The sequence below is a fragment of the Trematomus bernacchii genome, unplaced genomic scaffold (genome assembly GCF_902827165.1).
Source record: "Trematomus bernacchii unplaced genomic scaffold, fTreBer1.1, whole genome shotgun sequence".
Lineage (NCBI taxonomy): Eukaryota > Metazoa > Chordata > Actinopteri > Perciformes > Nototheniidae > Trematomus > Trematomus bernacchii.
This window is the reverse complement of record NW_022987739.1, coordinates 4,994,506-5,019,470: the sequence shown is the minus strand read 5'-3', so window position 1 is coordinate 5,019,470 and position 24,965 is coordinate 4,994,506. Positions and strand designations below refer to the sequence as shown.

General features: G+C 40.1%; 1 protein-coding gene across 1 annotated transcript in view; it reads right to left on the bottom strand.

Moving 5' to 3' along the window:
* Window positions 1–19,445, bottom strand: part of polrmt (polymerase (RNA) mitochondrial (DNA directed)) — a 53,247-nt gene extending 33,802 nt beyond the window's left edge. The window contains exons 1-9 of the mRNA XM_034147781.1: window positions 19,271–19,445; window positions 18,018–18,110; window positions 16,929–17,740; window positions 16,427–16,560; window positions 8,767–8,953; window positions 4,506–4,655; window positions 2,092–2,256; window positions 1,749–1,919; window positions 814–1,053 (exon numbers count right to left, since the gene is read on the bottom strand). Of these exons, the coding sequence (XP_034003672.1) occupies window positions 814–1,053; window positions 1,749–1,919; window positions 2,092–2,256; window positions 4,506–4,655; window positions 8,767–8,953; window positions 16,427–16,560; window positions 16,929–17,740; window positions 18,018–18,110; window positions 19,271–19,412 (2,094 nt within the window). The 5' untranslated portion in view covers window positions 19,413–19,445. The remainder of the gene's footprint in view (window positions 1–813; window positions 1,054–1,748; window positions 1,920–2,091; window positions 2,257–4,505; window positions 4,656–8,766; window positions 8,954–16,426; window positions 16,561–16,928; window positions 17,741–18,017; window positions 18,111–19,270) is intronic.
* Window positions 19,446–24,965: the final 5,520 nt, after the last annotated feature.

Here is a 24,965-nt window from a genome sequence, read left to right as displayed (position 1 = left end):
ATATATACATATCGTTTCATATAAAATAAACTTAAGAGTAAAAGTCTGCAACAGGTCCGAGTGCATGAAATCCAAAAAGTCCACAAATCTCCCTCTCTCTCTCTCTTACTGCTCTCTCCCCTGACACGGTCGGCTCACCCCCCTGCAGGGTCCCGTGGCAGTAAATCAGCGAGCCAATTAAGGGGACACTAAAAAAGGGATTAGCCACGAACCTATTCATCTTACTCGACTTTTCCCCCTGCCAATTCTCACGAGGGGAGAAATGGTTTTATTATTCACACTCTTCAGAGCCTCACATTGAATAGGTGGGTGCACAAGTGTTCAAGGCAAAAGGCTTCAGAGGGAAAGACTGCCTTCTTTTCCACAGTGAAGGTTAAGAGTTTCAGGTATTTCCTTTGTTTCTGCTCCACTGTAGATCTTTTTCCATATTACAATATTAACTGTACAACTACTTAAACTAGGCCTGGTTAATCTTCTTACTTGTATCTGACTGAATTAGTGTAATTTTCAAAAAGTCTCCATTAATATTATCATTTGATTTGACTGACTGTGGGTTCTCAGCTTATTTTGAATCCTTTTGAAAATGTTCTTCAACTTTAGGTTGCTGGAGATCCTTTTAAATATAATCCTTGACCTTTTTTCCATATAAATCTCAGATGAAAGGATCTTCTTTGGTCTGGGAACCAAACGCTCAGGAATCCTGTTACGAGGTTTTCTATTCTGCAAAACCGTTTCAGTATGATTGCTACCAACTCCAGGCTAGCAACTTCTTTTGATATCCCTGTGAGTACTTTGAGAAGACTTCCACTGTACCTGTCGTGTGCTGCGAAAGGTGTACATATGATAGATGAGTGGTATGAGCTTCTCCTTGAAATCGGGATTCAGGATGTTGCTATACATTTTGACGCTGTTGACCATCAAATCCACCATGTACATGCCCAGCTCCAGGGTTACTGTGTACGGCAAATCGCTCTCTCCTCCCTGCAGCGAGGGGCCTGAACTGTGGTCCGCCACAATCTTACACCACTGCTCTCTGGGAAGGGTGTCAAACTCCTAGAAGGAGAAGAACAGGAGTGTTTTTATTCAGTAGTTACGTTTTCACTCATCACAATAAGCTACAGTGTTTTTTAAGGCATGTTGACACCAAAGATCAAAGAATGTGTCAAAAAGGCACTGCTTTTGTGATCTAATGAAAAGCTAGCTTTCATATTTCAAGATATCATGAATCCTGTTAAAGTCTAGAGGTATTAAAAGTTCTGCCAAAACAAGAAACCACAGATAGGGAGCCTTCAGGAAAAAGATGATACAAGAGAATAGAGACATTAGTTGGTCCTCAGACAAGGAAGTAAGAAGTTGGATTAATGATTTGTGTCATAACAACAAAGAAAAATATAATAATAGGCATCATTTTAACTACAAAGGCTGCATGTAAACAAACAACTAACTTCTAGTATAACTAGGTACAGGAGTATAATGAGCTGTTGCTCATTACAGTCCTGATGACACAGCAGTTTCGCCCCCAGCGGACAAAGACCATAAAAACAGAGTCAGTGAACAGGCTGACACAAAACTTTTAAACAGAGCACCAACTAAAATATGCATGACAACTTTATCTATATTTCTTGTTAAATTGACTGCAACTTAAAATGTCCCATTAGCATAGTATCTGATGTAACAGAGTAAAACAAGTACTTTGGTATTGTTCTAAGACAAGAAATGAGAAGACGTTGGGAATGGTGATACTCTACCTTTCCATCTTTTGCCACCAGGTCCGTGTAGGCGTTGTAAATATTGTTCAATTTTCCCACCGTCTGATTGTGTTGCTTCTGCTTCACGGAGTACATGGTGTTGACCCTGCCGCCCATATTTTTGGCTAAAAGCTTCAGCATCTCTCCACTTGGAGGCAGGTCGTCAATAGTCTGAGGTGTAGGACACAGATAAAAACGTCAAAACATTTATAAACCAATCCTTCAGTCAGAGGGGAAATCAATGTAAAAACCGGTATATTCAGAATTAACAACACATTAAATCTTCGTTAAATCCAAGACTTTCTGCATTTTATTGAGCTGTATGCTGGAGGGGTTATATTACCTGTATCATGATGTCAACATACTCTTTATCCTCTAGCACACAGAGGTAGGGATAAAGGTTAGGCTTATTTTTAGTTTTGGTGTCAACCAGGATCTTTTTACTCTCCCTCAGGGCCTGGAGGAGGCTCTTGTGCCACAGGACCCGCTGATCCGCCAGCAGCATTCTCTGAAAGGACAAATATCTGGAAGTCATCCTCATCTTATAACAGAGACTGGCAGCAGGAAACAAATAAAGAATGTGACAATTGTCAAATAGAATGCATCGTTGCTTGTTTATCACACACTGGATGAACCCAATTGACATGGTTATGAATTGTGAAGCAGCAGATGGGGCCACCTCTCACTAGACATTGTGTAGCATGAGAGTGCATGGTATTTGATGGTTGAGCTTTACCTTCAGACGAAAAGGAGAAAACAGCCTTATTCTCTTAAGCCCCGAGCCTGTTTTTCAGGTTTCAGGCTCGAAAATGACATGCCCAAAACAAATGACTACAACTTCACTTCTAAAAGGGTTATATGAATAATTAATTTTATCAAAGCAAGGTTACATCTGTGAGTTGGATGTAGAAGTGTCAGAATCAATATAGATTTTTCTCACTCAGAGTAAATTCAGATGGAACATAGTAAAAAAAGGTAAATTCTTACCTCCGCCTACAAAAAACCCATTACTTATAGTGAAAACCACCCTTGGATGATGGGTTAGTAGACTAAAAGCTTTAGGAATCCAAACTATAACATATAATAAGTACCCTGTATCAAGATTGAGGCAAAACAAGTTAAATTTGACCATTTTAGAGAGATTTAGCAAAATAAAGTTCCAGGCGGAATAGGCTTTCGGCACATTTGGGTATATCTGGTTCCATCAGTGCCATTTGACCTTTTTCAGGTACCAGACTATAAAAATGATGTATTACATTGAATTATCACCATAGGTATTCATTCCATTCAAAGAAAAAAAAAAAAGATTAATAAAAAATTAAAAAATATATATTTTTTTTTTTTATTTGTGGAGAAAAAAAAGACCCGCCGAGGGGGGCTTTGGGGCTTAACAGGTTAAGAGGAACACATCTGGGCCACAGACTGAATCATCCAGGACTAAAACAGGTAGTTTGGCCCATTTTAGAAAGGTATGTAATAACGTATATCATTTTTCAATGAGAATGGAAATCGTCAGCTGTCATCATCCCTTTATTTGAAGTTAGGCAGATATCTAAACCAACACTGTTCTTAGCTCTCAAGTTTTTATTTTACCAGAAGCGTTTCAAAGAAAACCTGTAAGTATTCAGCCAGAACACGCGTGTGCTTCAGCATTATTTTCATTTTCCTGTGCACTATAATATATCTTTTAGATGTGCTTCTTGGTTTTTAAATCATTTACTTACTTACTAGACCATACACTGAATAATGGGAAATTAGATTCTGTGGATGGGTACGCACACTTTGTTCCTGTTCAAGAACATGGGGAGGTATTGCAGTTATACCAATGATCCGAGCACTGAGTTCATTCTTTACTCAAAGAGTTTTATCCAGACTGAAGCAGAGACACAGTCTTGATTGTGAAGGGAGAGGTGACTTGGTTCTCTCCCGAGGCATCCATTACAATACATTATTATTCTGTCCTGCCTATCTGTAAATGCTTCCCGACCACCAGGGACTCTCAGCCCGCTCGCTTCCCACGTAGCCCATCTGCAGAGGCAGGCGAGCCAGGCAGGACTGTAAATGCCAGAGTTGGAAAAAAAAAGGCACACCACAGGCTGCCTCTAACCTGTCAGGCCTAAATGCATATTATTTAAAAGTTTATAACAGAAAATAAGGATAAACTTTACTCCTGGCAGACATTGGGTACCATTTGGTGTAGAAATACATTACTGTCAATACATCAAAGTTACGTAAATGGTGTTAGCATAATCTCTTTAAACAGAGAAGAAAACTGCCAAGATAAATACACCATCTTCGTCGGTAATTTGAGCCAGCATGGTGGATTAAGCAGGGAATCTACACGACTTTTAAAAGAAAAGAATTACAGCACAAAACAACAAGATGTCCTTCCAGTACAAATGACGCTATGTTTCTTTTTCCAAATGGAAAAGACAAGGTTTGTAAGAAATTAGGTTTGCTTTTCTTAAAAACAATGCAGCAACAACAACACTCCTGTGATACAGGGAACCAATTATTTTAACTAGTCCGTCACAAATAATCTGACACCAATATATTGAAAATACAAATGTTGTACCTCAAGTATATTTAAGGATTTGGATTGACTATCGATTTTTAAGACTAAACCATCTACTATTTACCTCTATAGCACACTATTTTTACAATTATTTGAAGATTTTTGCATCCACATTTTTAGAAGACGTGTATATATTAAATATGTGATGAAGATGAGGAGAGACAACATGTGTTTTTGTTTACCATTTTGGCCATGTTCTTAGTGATGGGCTTTGCGGCCTGCACAGAGTCGATGGTGATGGTGCAGTCCTGCTCAATGGTGAGCTGTTTTTTAAAACGCTGCTGAAGCTCCTCCTGACTGAAGTCCAGTTTAGGGTACCGGTGGTCCGACCGCTAAAACACATGCACACAAACACAACCGTGAGAAAGACAGACAGAAACAGAGAAATAACCAATTCCTACTGTATGCCATTGAAAGATTTTTGTTCACCTTGTGGTTAACGTCTAGAGACAGAAGGTTGAAAGACCCTGACCTTCTTTGTATTCACCTCTAACCTGCCCACCAATTAATTGCTGGTCTTTTCAGGGCAGTTATCAGAGGCCAAGTCTTAAAAGCATTTTAGTCCGCTGCAAAGAAAGCGTTAGTGTCAAAATCTTTGGCTTGGCAATGCGAGAGTGGAAACCCAGAGTTCATTTTTCTTCTCAGTTTGATATTATCAAGTATATGTGTGTATGCTTAGTAAATTAACTATCAAAATGCCTTTCGAACAAAGCACCAGATAAAATCGGATTGCATTGACAAAGGAAACAACTGAGCAACAGACTGTCACACAGTGCCACATTTCTTATTAAAAGAAATACAATATGCTTTATAAATGTCAGTTATTGTTTAAAGGAGGTAGTGACCTTGCCAAGGCAGTAAGACCATACTATATGTCATAGAAAGATTGCAGCCATTAGTGGCTGTAGTACAGCGATAAGAACATTTATTCGCTCCTAGTAAATCAGGCCTTGGAGAGATGGAGCATGGACCGTAGCCAGAGCAGAGTTTAAGGTAGTGTGCCACATAAATTGCTCACCAGACAGCTCTTGTGCAATATTACAACTTCAGAAAAACAGATGCGCTAAGAAGCTAACACAGGGAAAATTGTGCTGACACAATAGGGTTGAAAGTGCAAACTTGAAGCTTCTGAGGTACAAAGAAAAGCAAAAAGCTCTACAGAAACGACTGTCCAGCTGTGTGACTTTATTCAAATACATAACAACATTGTAAAACTGTCCAAACCTATAATGTCCCGTGCATAGACTGTATATATATATATATCTATATATATATATATATATATATATATATATACACTGTACTGTGTCAAACCCACAATGCATCGACTGGATGGATTAACACAATTTTACCAACCATCTGAAGAGTGTACTAACTAACTACTGTTAGTATTGCGAGCAAAGCAAAATGCAATGTTTTGTTGAAATTGGCACATGGGCCAGTTTCAACATGAACAAAAATAATTAAATGATAATACCATACATTCTCTGATGACAAGTTGAAACTAGATCAAACTGCATTTTGTACACGCATCAACCTAATCAAAATTCCATCTCGCAACAACAAACAATATTCTAATTAGATTGTGTGTCTGCTGCTAACACGGATTCAAAATCCTCCGGAGACCATCCAGTCTGCTCCTCTGCTATCTAACAGACCAGTTATTTGGACAACATTTCCGTCATTAAATCAACCTGCCAGTAAGTCACAGTTATCATAGTCAGATAACCAGCCTTACAAATACCATCGGAGGGAAGTAATGGAACACTTACATTTAGCCGGTTTCACATTTCACTAAGTGGCATGATTCATTTACACTCTTAAGATAAAAATACAGGAGCTGCTCATAGTGTTATAGCAGAATGTTTATTACAGCGTATTTCTGGTATATTCATTAATGTCACATGGTATTAAGCAACAGTATAGTGGACGGTGTGTTGTTCATTTGGTTTGCTGGAAGGAGGCCCATCTATAGGCAACCAGCTGAAACTCTTCACCAGCAGTTGTATCCATTGGCATGTGTGGTAGCTGCTAAATAAGGTCATGAAATCTGGGATCATGTAGAACTCAGAGGATGCAACATATATGACTGTATAAGGTTGGAACATGTCCAAGTTTAGGAGAACTGACAATGTGTGTGCGTTAAACATGTTGAGGGTACATGTTCGTGTGTCATTTAGAAAAGTATATCTGCCCTGTGTTTCTTGTATTCGTTGGGGGGCAGTTCCGCGATTGGCTGCTGTGGCAGCAGGTGATGTACTCCCCATTATTGTTTGTTTGTTGCAACAACTAAATAATAATTACTGATCAGCTATATCTGTGTTTGTGTTTTATTGATTCCTCTCTATTTCATTCTTTCCTGTTGTGTGAGTGCTGGATCGCCACAACAATAGCAACCTTCACACACGCAGGCTAACAACAACATCAAGTTGACCAAAAATATTAATAAATCTGTTTCTAATTCTAAATTCTAAACTTGAACGAAAAGCTGTTAACGAATCATGTGAGAATCAGAAGGGGAAGTGAGGTGGGAAAAGGGGAGGAGAGGTGAGAGGAGGAGAGGCGAGTACAGCAGAGCAGCCATTAGGACGCAGTCGGCTCACTATAAATAGGCCAGTGCCCGTCTGGCTGTGAAGGAGTGACAATCAAATATTTCGTAGTCACGCTGGAGCCTTCTGACAGCTTTCTGTGGTGCTTTGACATACACAATATCTGTATTTATGTTATACATTGACACTCTTTATCACAAAGCCCCATGCTGTTTAATAACTGTGACTAATGTATTCAATGCTTCTGGATAAAAAAAGAAGTATTTATGAAATGCACGTCATGGCATTGATGGATCTTCTAAATCTCTGATCTCTGATTTTAAAAGTAACAACAACTGGGGTATAAAATCCTTGGTTTCAACACACATCTGCTATATCAAGATCAGCATGTTGTAGTCCAGGGGTCGGCAACCCCTGGCACGCGTGCCAGCATTGGCATGCGGCACCGTAACCAGTGGCACACTAGGAATAAGTGTGCAAAATATTTAAATTGTATTTTCGGATCCTAAACGAGACCACCGCCAGAGCGCGTCTCCCCGTTACCTGCAGAAGGAAGCCATGCACGCAGCGCAGCCCCGCTCTGTTTAACTCCAGGTAACTTTCTGCCGCTTTCCTCCGTGGTGCAGGGCTGATCGTTTCACCACAGAGGAAAGCACTTCACAAATTGCAGTACCCATAAGGAGCTGTACAAATGCCGCAGTTTTTGCGTGGCTGTGTCTTTAGTTGAAAGCCCAGTGGCGATCTGCTCATCTCTCATTGAAATAATATGCTACAAAGGGGCGGACTGGCCATCTGTGTGTTGAACTTTCCTGTCGGCTCCCAGACCGTAGTCGAGGAGGACAGAAGCAACAAGCTTCAGGTTCAATAACCCACTTTAGCTTAAATGACTGGAGAGAGGCGAGCTCTTCTTGGGAGGCCGTTGCATTTATTTAGCTGTTCTTCTGTTTCACAAAATACATCACAGACCTCTGTTTTTCTGCTGCCTCGTTTCACTTCCAGAAACATACACACGCTCGCTCACTCTCTCTAAGGGACAGCGATCTCATCTCACTCTGCATGACCCTAATATCATAACATGTGTGTTCTGGAGAATCACAGAACGGACGATCGTCCTTATTATTATGCCGTTTAAACCAATTATTTAAATGTGTTTGTTAAATTCGGCATCATGTAAGTTCAGGTCCACACACTGCTTCCCCGCAGCGAGGCCCCCCCGCCCTCCTGTTGATAGTTCACGAGCGTCACGCTCCTCAACCCCCCCCCCCCCCGTTGATAATTCTCGATCGTTGGCACGCACACAATTTTTTATTTTTTTTTTTTTAATGGCACTTCATATCAAAAAGGTTGCCGACCCCTGTTGTAGTCACTATAACAACCCCTGAATTGAGTTATAGATTTAAGCATAAAGGCCAGCAGCTAACACTTAAATGTACATTATATGAGTTATGATGACTTAAAGGTAAGAATGGTCAAAATGGTCACAGTCAAAAGCTCAATCAATCTGTGGGGTATGAATAATATGGGTCAGATTTGACTTTCAGTGGTCTGGCAAAATAAGTATCGAAGCATCAACTGACAGTATTCCGTAATAAAAAACATTGCGAAACTTTGATTGTTGTACCGAAAACGTTCTAACTTTCCGACTTGGGTCCACTTCTGACCAGTGAGTAAAAAAAGAGGACGGAAACATAAAACTCACGTGTAAAATAATCATAACTGTTTAAACTTGGGTAGAAAAATTGTGAGTTCATGTCGGAGACTATTGCTCATAGTATGAAGATGTTTGAGGAAATAGGTTGTGAGTGCCTTTAAGTCAGCTACTAACCAATCACTGTACTGTGTCACAACAACTGAGAACATGGTACATGTCAAAGACAGCCTGTGCTACATTTACCTGTGTGTAGTAGTCATGAACCAGCGATGAGGAACACTGCTCAGTGTCTGTTTTGAGGCTGGGCTGGTAGTCGGGCTGGACAATTTGCACGGCCTTTAGCACCATGTCTCTCTCATCTTGCCGAAACACACCCTTTCTGAACACATCATCCAGAGAAAAGCCTTCCTCCTTCATCTGGGTCAGGCACCTGGACATAAAGGGACAAACAGTTGTTTTACCAGGTTTCTATTGGCCCTTAAGCAGATTTGAGCCATGTTCGAGTGAGGTGACCTGGGGATGCTCATCAGAATAAGTGGCTTAACAACCATTCATGCCAGGTATTATTATTTCTGGCTAATAGATGTCACTTTTTCAATTAAATTGGGATAAAAGCATACAGTCCAGTCACTTTCCAATGACTCATATGAGCTCTATGAGTAAGAATGGCCAATAGCACACTCAATACTAGCAGTAAACAAATTAGACATCATCCGATTATTCTGTAAACCACAGAATATTATTGTGCAATGCGATGGAAGCAAAGGATAAAACAAAGCACAAACAGTAAACTATTTGCATTTCTTTCCTGACCATAAGGGAACAGAGAAGTGCACCAATGTGTAGCTGCAGGACTCCTTGACTTGTTGGCTCTTCTTACCAGCAGTCTTTTTGTGTGCACGTTACAGTCCACACAATTGATTTGTTTAATATGTTGCCAACCAGAGACTAAAAGCCATATCTCAAGCCACATCTTGTCTGTATACAAGATTAGATTAAAAAAGCATAACCTCCAGACAACTCTGTTGCAGAAAGTAATTACAATACTTTTTCCTTTACATCCAGAAAGGATGAATTGTTCAGTAAAGGTAGCCAGAGAATGAGCACATCAGATCACGAAGTAGATTTTCATTTACGTGGGAGATTATGGTTATTATGATGGAACAGATTTTGGAGTCTGATCACAAGTTAAGAGGGCACAACCCTTTGACCTGCCTGTTGATGTGGGACTTGGACTAAGATAATTCTATAATTTGCCAGCTCCTGATTAATTCAGCTTTTAAAAACCTCCCTCCTCTGTTGGATCATTGTATATGTCTCGCCTACCCTGATCTACAGTTACAGAATATAAATGTATCCATTTGCATTGATGGGCCTTTCTGTCAGAGTCAAAGTATGAGACTGATCTAGGGGCAGATGGGCACTGACGACATCAGTGAAATGTTTATTTAAATAGAACCTATTAGAGATCTCCTAGAGAGGGAACAGTCTCCATGACAGGACTGCAGAATGCAAATAATACCATTGTGCAACCAGTCTCTGGAATACAGATGAGAGGTGCAATAACATGATTATTTCATAGCTCGGTTTGATACGTTACCTCAGAAAACCTGTGAATTAATGAATCCAGCCTGGGGGATTTGTATTATTCTGTGATTAGCAGGAATCAGGGGCTGAAGTGATATATAGTTTGTGTTGGTCAATTATTTATGATTTGTGTTAGGGCTGCATGATACATTTAATTATAACTTAATTAATTTAGTGGGAATGCTGATAACAGCATTCCAACTATATGTTATGCTACGGACAAAAAGTTTATTATTCCGCCGGCTTATTTTGGCCCTCTTCTCCTCCCACATTCAACATCGCAGAAACTCCGTTCAAACATCAAAACGTTCAGCTCGGTCGGGAATTGATGGCTATTACTTTTATCATTCATAACTTTCATAATTCCAGAGATACATCCCATAATACATCACATTTTTAACCATTGAAGTCAATGGAGAAACTCTTCAGACTTCAACAAATCTTCATGCGACTTCAACTGCTAACTGTTCATTCATACTTTCACTCAGAAACCTCATTCCAACTTTAAAATGTTACACATCTTTCTGACATTATTCGTGTAACACAACTTTTAAATCTGATTCTTACTTTTAGAGATATTAAACATTGTTCAGACCTTGGTAAAGAGGTTTTCTTCAGATTTTAACATTAACTAGAGTGCGTGATGTCCCAGCTAGAGTGGAGGAAATCTTGAAATTTGCCTTCATATTTTTCATGACAAACGTAGGAAAACATCTCGTAGCTTGAAAAATGACAAATAATTAAGCAAAAATCATTTCAAAGCGTTCAACATTACTCCATTAAAGCCCATTGTAATTTCAGGCTGATATTTCCTCACGGTAGCAGCCAGAATCTGTTACGGTTCTTCGACAAAGCGTTCACATGTAAGAGGTTTATCTCTCATTCAGAACAATGGAAACCTTTGATCTCTGCACACCTCGTTAGCTCAAATATAAACACCTGTGTCATGGAACACGATGATGTCATAACACACAGGTGTTCGTGTTTGAGCTAACGACGTGGTCACTGGAGTTTAACAGACTGTCTGAGCCTATTCTTTTCTGTCTGATGGAGGGTGTTTCTCAATCGCGAGTAAAGCTGCTTCAGAGCCACTATTTCAAGCATACTACGTCATCGAGTGCCGCCGAAGTACTGTTCCAATCTCCAGCATACTTGGAAATCTACCGAGCCCGGCGTACTCCGTTTGGAGAAATATCGAGGCTGCACATGAGTAGACTCCGCGGTCTTAAAATCCCCACAATGCTTTGCGCACGGACCACTCTCATATGACGCACACCTGCACACTTGCTAGCGTGTTCCACTCTTCGTTTTCCAAATGCCAGGAAGTATTCTTGACTCGCTTCTGAAGCAAGATACTAGGCAGACATGTGCTACCAAGCAAGCGTACTCGCGATTGAGAAACACCCTGAGACTTCATACTGACTTCAACATGTTCCACCTAGTTTATACATTATTGGTGACACACAGCTGTCGTCGTTAGCTCAAATATAAGCACCTGTGTCATGGAACACGATGATGTCACATTGACAGGTTTGGTAACGATGCAGCCATCAACGCATCTAAGCGTATTATGGGGTGTCATCAAATGCCGTTGCCATGGCGACAGACCACTCGCCATGAAGCACGATGTCGCTGTAAGTCCAATGGACACGGTCCGATCGTCCCCCAAACTTCGCTTGTATATCACCGGTCCAGCCCTCAACAGCTCTACGTCAATTATGGGGTTTCTTCAAATGCCGTTGCCATGGCAACACAAGGCTCGCCATGAAACACGGTTTTCTCATAACTTCAGTGAAAATGCTCCAAACGGCCCAAAACTTCACAGGTTTGGTAACGATGCAGCCATCAACGCATCTAAGCGTATTATGGGGTGTCATCAAATGCCGTTGCCATGGCGACAGACCACTCGCCATGAAGCACGATGTCGCTGTAAGTCCAATGGACACGGTCCGATCGTCCCCCAATCTTCACTTGTATGTCACCGGTCCATGCCTCAACAGCTCTACGCCAAATCTGAGATCTCACCATATGCCGTTTCCATGGAAACGCATCCCTCGCCATAAAAGACGATGTCGCTATAACTCCTATGAAAATGTTCAAAAAGTGCTCAAACTTCACATGTGTGCTAACAGTCCAGCCGTGAAGACATCTACGGGACATGCCGTTGCCATGGCAACACAATGCCCGCCATGTAACACGGTTTTCTCATAACTTCAGTGAAAATGCTCCAAATGGCCCAAAACTTCACAGGTTTGGTAACGATGCAGCCATCAACGCATCTAAGCTTATTATGGGATGTCATCAAATGCCGTTGGCATGGCGACAGATCATTCACCATCAAGTTAGTTCAAAGGTTTACGGTTCAAATATTCTGCTGCTTTTCCAAGCCTTTTTACTCTCTTTTCTTCTCTCATCACATTCAAGCCCCCAGTGTTCATGTATCATTTCAATCTAAATTCTTCACTTTCTTCTTACACATTACATTTCAGCATAGCAGTTTAGCGTCAGATTTTCAGCATAAAGCATTCCCACTAGCAATTTCTTCAGGAATTGCATTCTCTAGTTATATCTATTATAATCATTTGAATCAATATGGCAAATGGCAAAATAGATTAAAATGATAACAGTGATTATTTTAAACTGATCCATACCAAACAAGGGTTTTTCATTAAGTCTATAAAATACCGTTAGTAGAATCTTTTTTTTTATAGTTTTACCAAATATTGTGATTTTGATAACATTTTGACTAATTGTGTAGTCCTAATTGTTGGTATATAAAGTTAATAAGCGGTTTACTGATGTATTCTTCGAATGTATGAATTGGGCCAATGCAATATTTGTATAAAATGACTGAATGGCATCCAGGTTATACTGTATATGCAATTTGTACTACCTACAGTGTACACTATTTCATTTATGTGCAAGAACCTCTGTCATATGTCTACATATGATTGAGCAGCTTTTACACCGTGTTTGGTTGCACTGCTCCCTAGAGGTTAACAACTGAACTACCTGACCGAGCCTAGAGACTCCAGTGAGGAAAACCCATTTGTCATCCCCAGAGGATGAGAGCACTCTGCTTCACCTGCACACCTTCTAAAAACAATTATAAATAACAGCATGCTGATTACCATCTAGGGGAAACTTGCATCAGCAATTTCCTACAACTGCATCTTATCAGAAAATGAGATGGTTTCTCCACATGAATAAATACATAAAAAAGAACTGTGTGATAATAGTCTGTCATATGTCTGCTGTTTGAAGTGTATGTTATATTTCTAAAAGGAAGCAGAAGAGGTCACATTTTTTTTTTATTCTCACTTGTGCCTCGGAGTCTCTCGTGATGCAATGTGCCATTTTGGTCTGAGTAAAGGAGAGAGCCTCGAACAAAGAGAGGATTAGTCTGGGTGCTGGCACCGTGGTCCGGAGGAACAAAGAGAGCAGAGGGGTTGAAAGATAGAGCATAATCAGCCAAGTGACTGCTCTGCTTCACCCCAGGGAGCAAAGAACTCTGGAGGACACAGCACTTACAGACGGGAAAAACTTTAAGGGATAAGTGTGTGAGAGACAGAGGAGAGGGGAACAGATGGGTGCACTGAGGGTAAGGATGCTGCAGGGGGGACTTCACAGACGAGAGTGATATTAGGAGAGTACAGCATATTAAATGGGGAGACAACACAGTAAAGTAAAGAAGAGGCAGGATACAAACACAGTGAGTGACAAAGAAAATTATGATAGTGAGGATTGTAAGAGAAAGCAACTGCTGCAGAACAATGTCATACAAGCATCAGCTTACACTGATCGATAGACTAACCTGATACCTACCCACAATCCTACTGCCCTGCCACCACCACCTGTCTTGCTATTGGACCACGCTGCATAGGGTGATGTCTCCAGGGTCCAGGGGGGGGGCGTCTGTGCGTCACTGTGTGTGTGTGTAATATTGCCACAGCACTTGACCCAACTGAGAAGGATGAAGCTCTCAAACAGCTAATCAAGCCAGCACTGAAATGCGGGAGAGATAATATTCCATCACTTCTCAGGTTATTTAGCATAGTGTGATTAGAAGCTACATAGCTGTGGCCCAGATTACAAAGTGCCTTCCTCACACAACATATGAAGGTCAGACCTTGAGAAGGCTGAAGGCTGTTTGGGCTAAACGTGCACCCCCTTTACAAAATAGGGGGTCATAAATTAAAAAGATCCAAACTTATATTGCATTCACGCAGAATATCTAATAAAACATCTACCACGAGGAAGTTGTCTTCAACGTCACCAAAAGAAATCAATAACTAATAATGGTAAACAGTCGTTCCAACTTAATTTAACGTACAGGTCCTGATATTTTTCACCACTGTCAGCGATTTAAAAAGTAAATATAAGAACCAGTAATGGATCTTTGGAGGCAATGCAGATATTGATATGTGAAAGTTAAAGCTTTTGAAGTACGATAGCCCTGTCTCCATGTTATGATGTATTTTTAAAATGCAGACTGGGAAGGAGGAGACTGAAATAGGACATGCCATTTCCAAAAGGGTCCATTGTTCAACAGCGTCTATATCAACATGCATGAGGGGAAATTAAATAAATACAGTTTGTGCCCTGGAGTTTTCCCGTCATAACTCCTGACTCAGGTTAAGCCCTGCCTGGGCTGCAGGCCAGCTGATTGTATTGGCTGCCATCAAACAGCACACACACTGTGACTGAGTGTTCTGCTGAGGCTTTGAGCTGTGCCCATAGGGTTATACTGTATGCGTTACATTTCCAGCAATAAATCCAAAGTGTGATACACAGTCAGTGACATAAAAACTTGATTAATATTACTTAACTGTGATTTGTCAGGATGACCTAGTTACCGCCGAGACACAACTGGACTACTGGCTGTCAAGGCTTGATACAAAGTTGCTTAAACTTGTGGTGTGAGCAAAAGATAAATAGAACAGAGTTATCTTCAAACTATTTAATGAGTCTGTTCCAACCTGATTAAGACTATGTTAGCATGCTGCTGCGAAAATGAAAACTTATTTTCTAAGAAGCTTGGTGAAAAGCTACAATAATTATTACACAAACCTCTGCAAATTTACAAAACGAAATTGAAGAAACATCCGTAAAATGCAGTGTTGCCATGGAAACGATATCAGCGATGAGGGAAAGGAACAGCAAACAAGGTGCTAAGAGTTAGGAACAATTGATTCTGTCAGTAGACTACAGGATAGACACTGAACAATGATCAGGTTTGCCATTCAAAACACAGCTGTCCAAACATGATCAGCAGTATAACAGCTCTGTGTTGACTGGAAATTGCCACTGAATGCTGCGTTCCAAGTTTAAATTATAACACCGACCTGGTCGCAGCTGACCCTTTGAAGCGAAGCCCTTGAGACAATAGCTGTATTTGACATGGACATTTATGACGTATACCTGTGCTGACTCTGCTAGTGTCTGTATTTCTGTGTTTGAAAGCAGCTTTGATTTACAATTTATAAACAAGACGACTTAAAACTAGACCATAATGGCAAAGGGAAACCCTGACCATCTCCATTGAAATCAATATGTGGCAGAAACAAGTGTTTTTAGAATAAAGAGAGAATCTCAGACTTTAAACAACCACTATAACAATCTTACAAAAGAAAACAATGAATGCACAACAATAGGAAATCTTTGCAAACATTTTAGTTGCACAGCTACTGTAAAAGCCTTACTACTGTAGATCCTCATGAGGTGATGCTGCTTCTTTATCCCCATGTGACCAAAGTAACCACCATCCAGCCAACACTATTATTCTGCAGCCTTTAACTAAACCAACAATATCCAAAGAATGCAACATGTGACATTTTCTTAGATTTAGACTCTCATCAAAAGTGACAATCATGGCTACGATATTAAATAAATAATATGCCATAACTCAGAAACGAGTGCAGAAGTAAAAACAATGAGCACAACATGACCCCTACTGGTAAGTCTTTGTATTACTACTGCTCTCTTTTAAACTTAAATCTGTCCCAAGGCTTTACAGTAATAGCACTCAAAAGTTAAATATCAAATTATACAGAAAAGCATGTGTAAACTTGAAAAGGCTTGTTATCACAAACATGATCTGGAACAGACAGACCTCCATCCACAGCACAGTGTCAGCAGCACTATAACAAAGCGTGACTCCACTATTATCATTCTGGTATAGGGGGAAAAACACTCTTGTTTGTATTCAACGCCATTTGGGGGCAAATAAACATAAGGTATACATTAGGTGAGTCTCAAACACGGCTGTTATTGAGTCCTGTTTATTGATGGCATGTGTGTTTTTGTGTGAACATACCTTGTGACAACTTCTGGGGGGCAGTTGGGTTTACGTCCCATACACTCCAAGACACTACAGAAGGATCCCAGGTTTGGCTTCAGATTAACTTCTTTTAACATAATAAATATGTGGCCAATCCGACTCAAATTGCTCTACAAATAAACAGAGGGAGAGAGACATGGAAGAATTAAACTTTGCCACCATGTGCACTTTATACTAATGTTTAGTCAAATCATTTTTTTATTGACACCAATGAAATATTTGACATTTAATCTAAAAAACGTACTAACCAGGTATCAAGGTATACGTTTATTGTATAAAACGCGATAGAAAGACTGACAACTAATAGAGAACCAGAGTATTGCACATTATCTTCACAAGTAACAAATCCTGATGAGGTTTGCTATAAGTTAAATCTGTTAAACCATTTAGCCTGATATATCTTAGTGTATAAACATTTCAAGGGACCCACAACTTCTCCAAACCCTCTCAGTTTTAGTATCGAAGTTGTTGAACTCACGTGCTTTGCCAACACCCTTAATATGATGTTGTAGACATTCGTGTCCATGACTTTTATTTTTTTCTGGTGCTGGTTGATCAGGAATCGCTGTGCCCTCTGAGAGTCTTCAGCAAACACTAACGCCTCCAGGTAAGAGGAGATTGTCTGGCAGAGGCCCTCAAATTCAGCCCTCTCACTGTCCCACTGCAGGACCTGCAGGTTACTCGAAGACGTCAAATGGCTTATTTGTTGACTGACCATCTTCATCATTTTCACCTCCACCAGTTTTTCAGAGCTGACCTTAGCATCAGCAACAGTCTGCTTTGGTGTCGGATTTTTAGATTCCTTCTGTTTTCCTTTAGATTCTTTCTGTGTCTTTGCTGCTGTCCCCGCAGCAGCACCAGCAGCAGTGGAGGTAACAGTTGAAGAAACTCCAGCACTAGTCTCATCAGACACTTTTTTGTGCCCTTTAATGGTTTTGATCAAGGGCTGAGTCTTTTTAGCAGTGGTAGATATCGTTTTCAGTGATTTACTGGGGAGTGATGAGCTGCTTTTGCTTCCTTTAGATTTTACACTCTTTTCCATTAAATATTGCCGTTTTTTCTTCTCCTGCTTTAATTTTTCCGTCCAGCTGCTTAGCTTAGATTTAGAAGCCTCTTTAGCACCAGTCTGTTCTGATTTAGGAATGACGTTTTTTTTCTTGGGTGTGCTTTTGGGAGCTTTATCAGATAAGACCTTATTTCCAGAAGACGGGGCTTTAAGAAAATGCACCTTCGCATGCTGGACATCTAAAACTGTGTCGGATTGGAGTTGTTGCATCCTTGCTTCAAGCACTGAGAGAGAGAGAAATAAAAAAAGTCATATTTTGTAATTGCAATTGTTTGAGAGTAAAAGAGTGGAACACAGAAATAACGATAGGCATTAAGTGAATGCAAATACAGAAGTCTTTGATAAAATGGTAAGCAAATGCAGTTTAAGCTGCATACAGAAAAAAAAAACTCTTACAAACCAGTATCTGGTATTAAAAAGCATTTATTGATAACATATAACATGGTGAGTTTGGGGGTCAAAGATGCATAAGCATGCCACCTGTGGTCTACATTAACATACCGTGTAACAGAGACTGTTTCAGTTCACGTCGCTTTGCATCTTCTCTCTTTGGGACAAAGGAAATATTTTTTCTTTGAAGTTGCCATGGTGTCTCTGAAAAAAACGAAAAAGAATTAAAGATAATAATATTAATAATCATCGACAATATGCAGAAACAACTGAAACCATAGTGATATGGCATACTGTCACGGACTCGAGTCGCATATTTTTGGACTTGAGACTTGCTTGACTATTGATAAAAGACTTGGACTTGGTATTCATAACTTGAGACTTGACTTAAGCTTGAGACAGATGACTTGAAAGGACTTTACTTTTTTAAAATTAAATATTTGCATTTGTATTGAGATATTACGTTTAGTTTTCAAACGTGATTGGGTGATTATAGCGCCATGCGCGCAAACCTGGCAACCCACTAGTAGGCAGGAGTGTCAGTTAACATGGCAGCGGCTAGCGATACTCAAAAAATAGTAAAGTTTGGATTAAAAGATTATGTTGTCGATGACGCTAATAAGAAGAGAACAGCGGTATGCAGGGTCTGCATGCCTTGTTTATTTCCCCTGTGTTATTATTCAGAAGTTTCTGTAAACTTTTGAATAATGCAGTTCATCTACTTTTAGTAGTTTGTTTGTTTGTTTAAAGGAAGGAGAGGAGAGAGGAGAGAGGAGAGGAGAGAGGAGAGAGAGGGGAGAGAGGAGAGAGAGAGAGAGAGAGAGAGAGAGGAGAGAGAGACGAGATCTAGAGAGAGAGAGAGCAGAGCGAAGAGAGATAAGAGAGCGAGGAGAGAGAGAGGAGAGATAGTAGCAGGAGAGAGAGAGAGCATAGAGAGATATATCGATATCTGAGGATATATCGCTCTCGCTATCAGTCTATATATATAGATATCTCTATCTCTTCTCTATCGTCTATCTCTCTCTCTCTCTCTCTCTCTCTCTCTCTCTCTCTCTCTCTCTCTCTCTCTCTCTCTCTCGTGTTCCACACTTCGTTTTTCCGAATGCCAGGAAGTATTCTTGACTCGCTTCTGAAGGAAGATGCTCGGCAGACATGTGCTACCAAGCAAGCGTACTCGCGATTGAAAAACACCCGGTGTGTCTGTAGTGAACTTTTCAGAAACGTCTGTTTTACAGTCAATGCTCCGGCAAAATAACCGGGTTATATAACTGTCTTTATTATTGCTATAAACTCAATGGGAACACCTTAAGAAAAACCTGGGTAAACTTGGTGCATCATTAAATGTGACTGTAGGACAGACTCACCTGATATTCGTCTGACTGCCCCGTCTCTTAGCGACACACACAGCACACAGCGGTCCGCACTAGACAGGCGAACTGCACATTGTTCAAATAAACTGCGACGATTCAGACATTTGGCAAAGGCACACAGTCTGAGGAGTGACATGTTGACATGTAATAACCGCGTTACTTCTCAACACAGGGCTGCCATCTTAAATAAGACCAAGCTAGTCGCGAGGAACGATCATCATGCTCGTGTAAGGCATGGTGAGTAGATCGCAGATAAATCGAGTATTGCGTTTTTTGGTAATTGTGTTAATATCTGTGCTAATTATTGTTTTAATTTTCAAGACCACCTTCTTGTAGACGTTCGCACTTGAAATAGGCATGCTGATGGCAGTAAAATTGTTAAATATTTGCATATAATATAAAACATCATAATTTCTGTATTTAATATTCATTAAGATTGTATTTAACATATGCCTAAACCCTGCACTTTGCATGTATATGCACCTTATCAAAAGACATGTATTCATATTTAGACATGCATACATTGATCTGATATGTGCATTTATTACTAGTAGTACTTTACTACTCTTTGCACTTTCTAGTTGAATTCAAACTGCATTTCGTTGTACTCTGTTCACAAGTTGAATCTAACAAAATCGTATCTTTATATTCTGTATTTTATGATCAGGGTAGTCTGAAATGGATAATGAATCATTTTGGCCTACAGGTGGCAGTCTTATCATAGTAAAGTTAAAGTAGGACTAGAGGTCAAACTGGAGGCCAAGGTGAAAATGACTGTTTTGAATTCAGCTTTAGTGTCATTGCTATATAGTTCATTTTAGAATGGAAAAGTTATGACCATGCTCTAAACACCGGTAAATTGTAGTACAAAATTGATTGAAACTAAAAGTTCAGCCATAAAATGTATTTCCTGTGCTGGGTTTTCTTTTGTTGACTTATATATGGAAAATACAGCAGCAAAGTTATGAAAAAAATGCAAAATACCTTTAATTTGAATGATAGAGTAAATTGACACTTGAGAAAACCACAACAAACTTTGTGTTTGTGTATGTATGCTTTCACAGAACTGTTTTGCGGCAATCTATGTAAACTTCTCATTTATTAAGGGGAAAGCAACACAAGTTAAGTAAACTGCATTTCCATTAGGTAATCCAAAGCTGGTAGTATACACATGCAACCTGCCCTTATGCTGACTTGACCAAAGTAGGCTACATTTTACAGTTACTTAAAAAAACTTGTCTTCTTCTTCCAATCAGCTTTTGAATTTCAAACATCATACAGTTCAATCAAGTGTGACTCAGCTCCAAATCGTAAGTAAAACTGAATGTATCTCATTCACATCCTGTGTACTTTCTGACCCCCAGCAGTGTCAGCCTCCCCTTGTCATGCATCCATAAAGCATTCTTAAACACTTTAGCGGGCCTTTGTGTCTCGGCAGGCTGGAGGTTAACACAAGCACTACTTGACAGAGAGAGAATTGGGGGGGGGGGGGGGGGGGGGGCAACAGAGAGGGAAATGAGGTCCAGGCAGTACATCTTTTCTCAGTGGAGGCAGTGGCTGAGAGCACAGCGGTGGGTGTCTGCTGCTGAGCTGTAGGTGAGGATCAGGAGGTGTTTGTTGCCACGGTTCACGAGCAGGGCCCCTTGACAGCCTCGTTTGATGTGGTTGGCCCCTGTCGGCGGCTGGCTCTTTGCACTGGTGTGACAGTCATTGCCGGGTGAGTGACTGTCAATGCCTCGACCGACAAAAGAGGAGAAGACAGGCATTCATGGGGCCTGATAATGGCCAGGCCAGGACAAGGCTGCCATTCTCATACACTTTGATCATGTGGATTCTTTTGCACACCTTTGTAGGGGCTCCCTATTTGTTTAACAGATGGAGAGAGGGCTGTTTTTGATGGAGATACTTCTCTTTGAGATGCTTGTGTTGGTAAATGCTTTTGGCATGTGTTTGCGTGTGTGTGTTTGCATGTGTGTGTGTGGCTGTGCGTGTGTGTGAGCACCACTTCAAATGGAATTAGTGACCTGCGGGAAAGAAAATGCTTTTTAAGTAACTCACATGAAACTCCCCATAAGTAACATCTGAGAAGTCATTTTTTAAAGCTTGATTTGAAAACGTTATCAAACTTTTTGCAGTACATTAGCTATTTTGTACAGCCTACTGTAAACTTGCAGAGTACTGGCATGAACATTAAATTATAAATATTACTCATCACACACTTTGTGTCCATTACTGTCCATTACAGAGACACAGACACCAAAATGATCCTTCAGGCTTCTGCACAAACCTTTCCTGGACTGATGTGACTCACAGCTCTTTTAAAGATGTTTTCAATTAGTGAGTCAGTTAAAATGTCCTTAGATGTGTCATGCTACTATTAACAAGTGCATCTTAATAGAATAATTTGAAAAGATCATGTACACTTTGAGCCTTAAATGATGATGGGTCAACTTCAACATTCAGACAAATCTACCGCATGTATTAGAAGAGGGAAAAAATGCTGAGTCATCAGAGATATTTAAAGTGCTTTTTTCAATCCTCACCACTGGCATCCTGTTCTCTGTTGGCTGTGGTTTAGGAGGTAGATTGCTCAACGTTGGATAGAAGCATTGGTGGTTCAATCTCCAGCCCTGCATTAAAAACATGTTTAGGCAAGATACTGAAATACCCATATTGCTCCCAAGGGCATGGCCAACATTGTGTGAGTGTTTGTAAAAGTGTATCAATCCTGATGAACAGGTGGATTCTATGGTTGCCTCTGCCCTTGTTTGCTTGTGTGTTTGAATGCTGACTCGTGTGTGTTAAAGTGCTTTAAATGATCAGAGCATCTCTATGAAAATCAAATCTATTTTTACTTCATGTCCGTGTCCTCTTTTAAGTTCTGATGCATCAGATTAGCAGTGTGCAGATGTTAAATCACTCCTGACAAGTCACATTTATTATCATCAACACTATCGGTTAGTTGGATCTCTGCTCGCCGTCCTCTGAAGAACCGGGAGGCTGGATCTCTCAGAACTCTTCGCAGCATCAGATAGACGACCCACTTATCATAAAGCCACTGACAATAGACAATGGCCATAAAGCAGGATATGCAAAAGGCCATGTCCGTTCTGGTGGTCTGGTCAGTTCCTTTAACCATGTCCGCATGTCAACCACATCAGACAGCGCAGCGATACCAAGCACACCTGTGTTGGCTCTGACATGACAACACAGGCAGTGTTGGACATGCTGAAAGGATGAATTGCAAAACAGCTGAAATTATAAGAATTTACTGCCGTGAATAATATGTGTGAGATAATTTCCTTATGTGAGTGTTTTACCTCCTTGCAGTTTAGCTTAAAGAAAGTAAATTATAGTCTCGGAACAGTTTTATGTTAAAAACACACACCTTCCATACCACTGAGTTACAAACTGGCAGCATGTCAGTACTAAAAGCACGAGGTCATGGGTGAGCTAAAACACAACAACAAGAACAAAAGGGAGAAAGAGAGAGACAAGGACTTAGCAGGCAGGCAAAACAATTAATAATAGGGAGCTATTACTGAGGGATTGTCAGTGCTAGGAAGGAGGTCGGGTTTCAGACCCTTTTGAAGACTTTGATGGTACAAAACAGGCCTCATTATAGAGATATTATCTCTATTCATACACTTACAGAGCCGCTTGGATTCCTGCTGGGAAAGATTAGATTCCTCCACTTGAGAACATCCTCCTTGGGTGCCTGGCTCACAGAGTGGTGTTCTCAGCTCAGGGCACACCCACACAGCACGGCTCGACTCAGCCTGAGCTCTACAACCGTTTCATGGATTAACATGAAGTTGTGTACACACTCATGGTCCTCAGAGGATGAATCCAAATGTCCCAAGGGTCGAACTTACATGGAGAAGCAACGTTTAGTTAATATGCTCAATATATCTGGAACAAACTCCTAGAAAAATGCACATCTCACTTTTTTTGTTTGTTGCCGCCTTTTATTAAATCAAATAATGATTTATATGTTGTACATTTTCTTTTAGTATTTTTCTTGGCTTTTATTGACTGTCTTTAAATGTATTTCAATATATTCTTACTGTCTTTAATACTTTTTGGAAATAACTTTGAATTGCCTTGTGTTCAAATATGCTATATAAATAAATGTGTCTTGCCTTGCCTAATGTTTTTGTTTACAGACAGTCTTTTCCTCTAACACCACCATGAGGTAGACACTTATGGTTTAGAGTGAAAGGTTTTAACAACTCTCAGATGGCTTGCCATAATTCGAACTGTTCCTTGAGCAACATCATCTTGTCGAATTTCAAGTCCTTTGGTTTATGACTGGTCCAAATTAGCTAATCATTAGCAAACTCAGATGTGGTAGAATTTATGTCAATGCACCACTGTGCCAAAATCCTCTGAAGAAAAGTCAAGCAGACGCGTACTTGGAAGAACTCGTAGTGGTTCTGTTTTAATTACACTTTCTGGAGTCCGTTCAGAGGACCCATCTCACATGTGCGCCCAGTTGTGGTTTAGGACTTATCTGTTTGTTCACAGTACACAGGAGTCCTTTTATTAGCATATGTGTGCACCTTCTGATAAATAAATGACACCTTTTATATAATCTCTAATAAAGATTAGACTCACACAGAAACTATCATTACATCGTTGGTAATTCTTTCCAAAAGTGTTCTTGTACTTGTTTTTGATCCAGGAAACTGAGTTTCTACAGTGGATTACACCCTGACTTTATCATAAATTGGAGACTGGACATTTAGGAAATCCTCAGTATATGTCATGTGAATTCTATTGGTTTCAAACATCAAACATAGACATTGTACAATAGCAAGAGATTGCACATTATGACATTTAACAAAGTAATACATGATGCCTGTGTCCGCTCCGACACTGAGCTCAGAGCCCAAACATTTGCTTCCATGACACCACAAAGCAATCTGCTGCCACATCTGACACTCACATGAGGCCGGAGCTTTGTTGTTGACCTCAGGGGACACTCTGATTTTTGAGAAGTGATACAGCAGAGTGATTGTGTGATTATAATTACAGGGAATTTTGGCAAAGGATAGACAATGGTAACTTCCTGGGGCTTCTAAACCTTTTCGCTCACTTTCTCTTTTTTTCGGCCCTTCTGTCTGTCTTTGTTTTGTTTGTGTTTAATTGTTTAGTTAATTTTTTTCTCATATAAAAAGCACCTCTTTTCACCCTCTGTCTGAAACCAGAGCCCAGTATGTTCTGATTGGTTGGCTGGCTGGCTCTGTTGTGATTAGTCAACCACTTAGAGATGTCACGCCCCTTAGCCTATCGGGAAATATGTGTCTGTGCTAGCCATAGAAGCGAAAGTATTAAAATGTGATGTCACTATTTTATGGTAGTAAACAAGGGAGTCCAATCAGAATCAGAATCAGAAACAGAAACAGGTTTATTGCCAGGTAGGTTCGCACATACTAGGAATTTGACTTGATGTCATGGTGCATACATAAAATATAAAAAAACAAGAAATCTAATATAAAACACAAAATCTTTTACACCGTAATAAAATAAAATACAGTTAAATAGCAATACAAATTAAGTAAAGCAGTAATTTACATGGAAATTGAATGCTATGAATGAATTTTAGAATATAAACTCAAGGCGTGTGTGGAAGAGACACTCCCTCTGGAGGAAACTTTGGGATTTTAGCCTTTGCAGACCATTTATA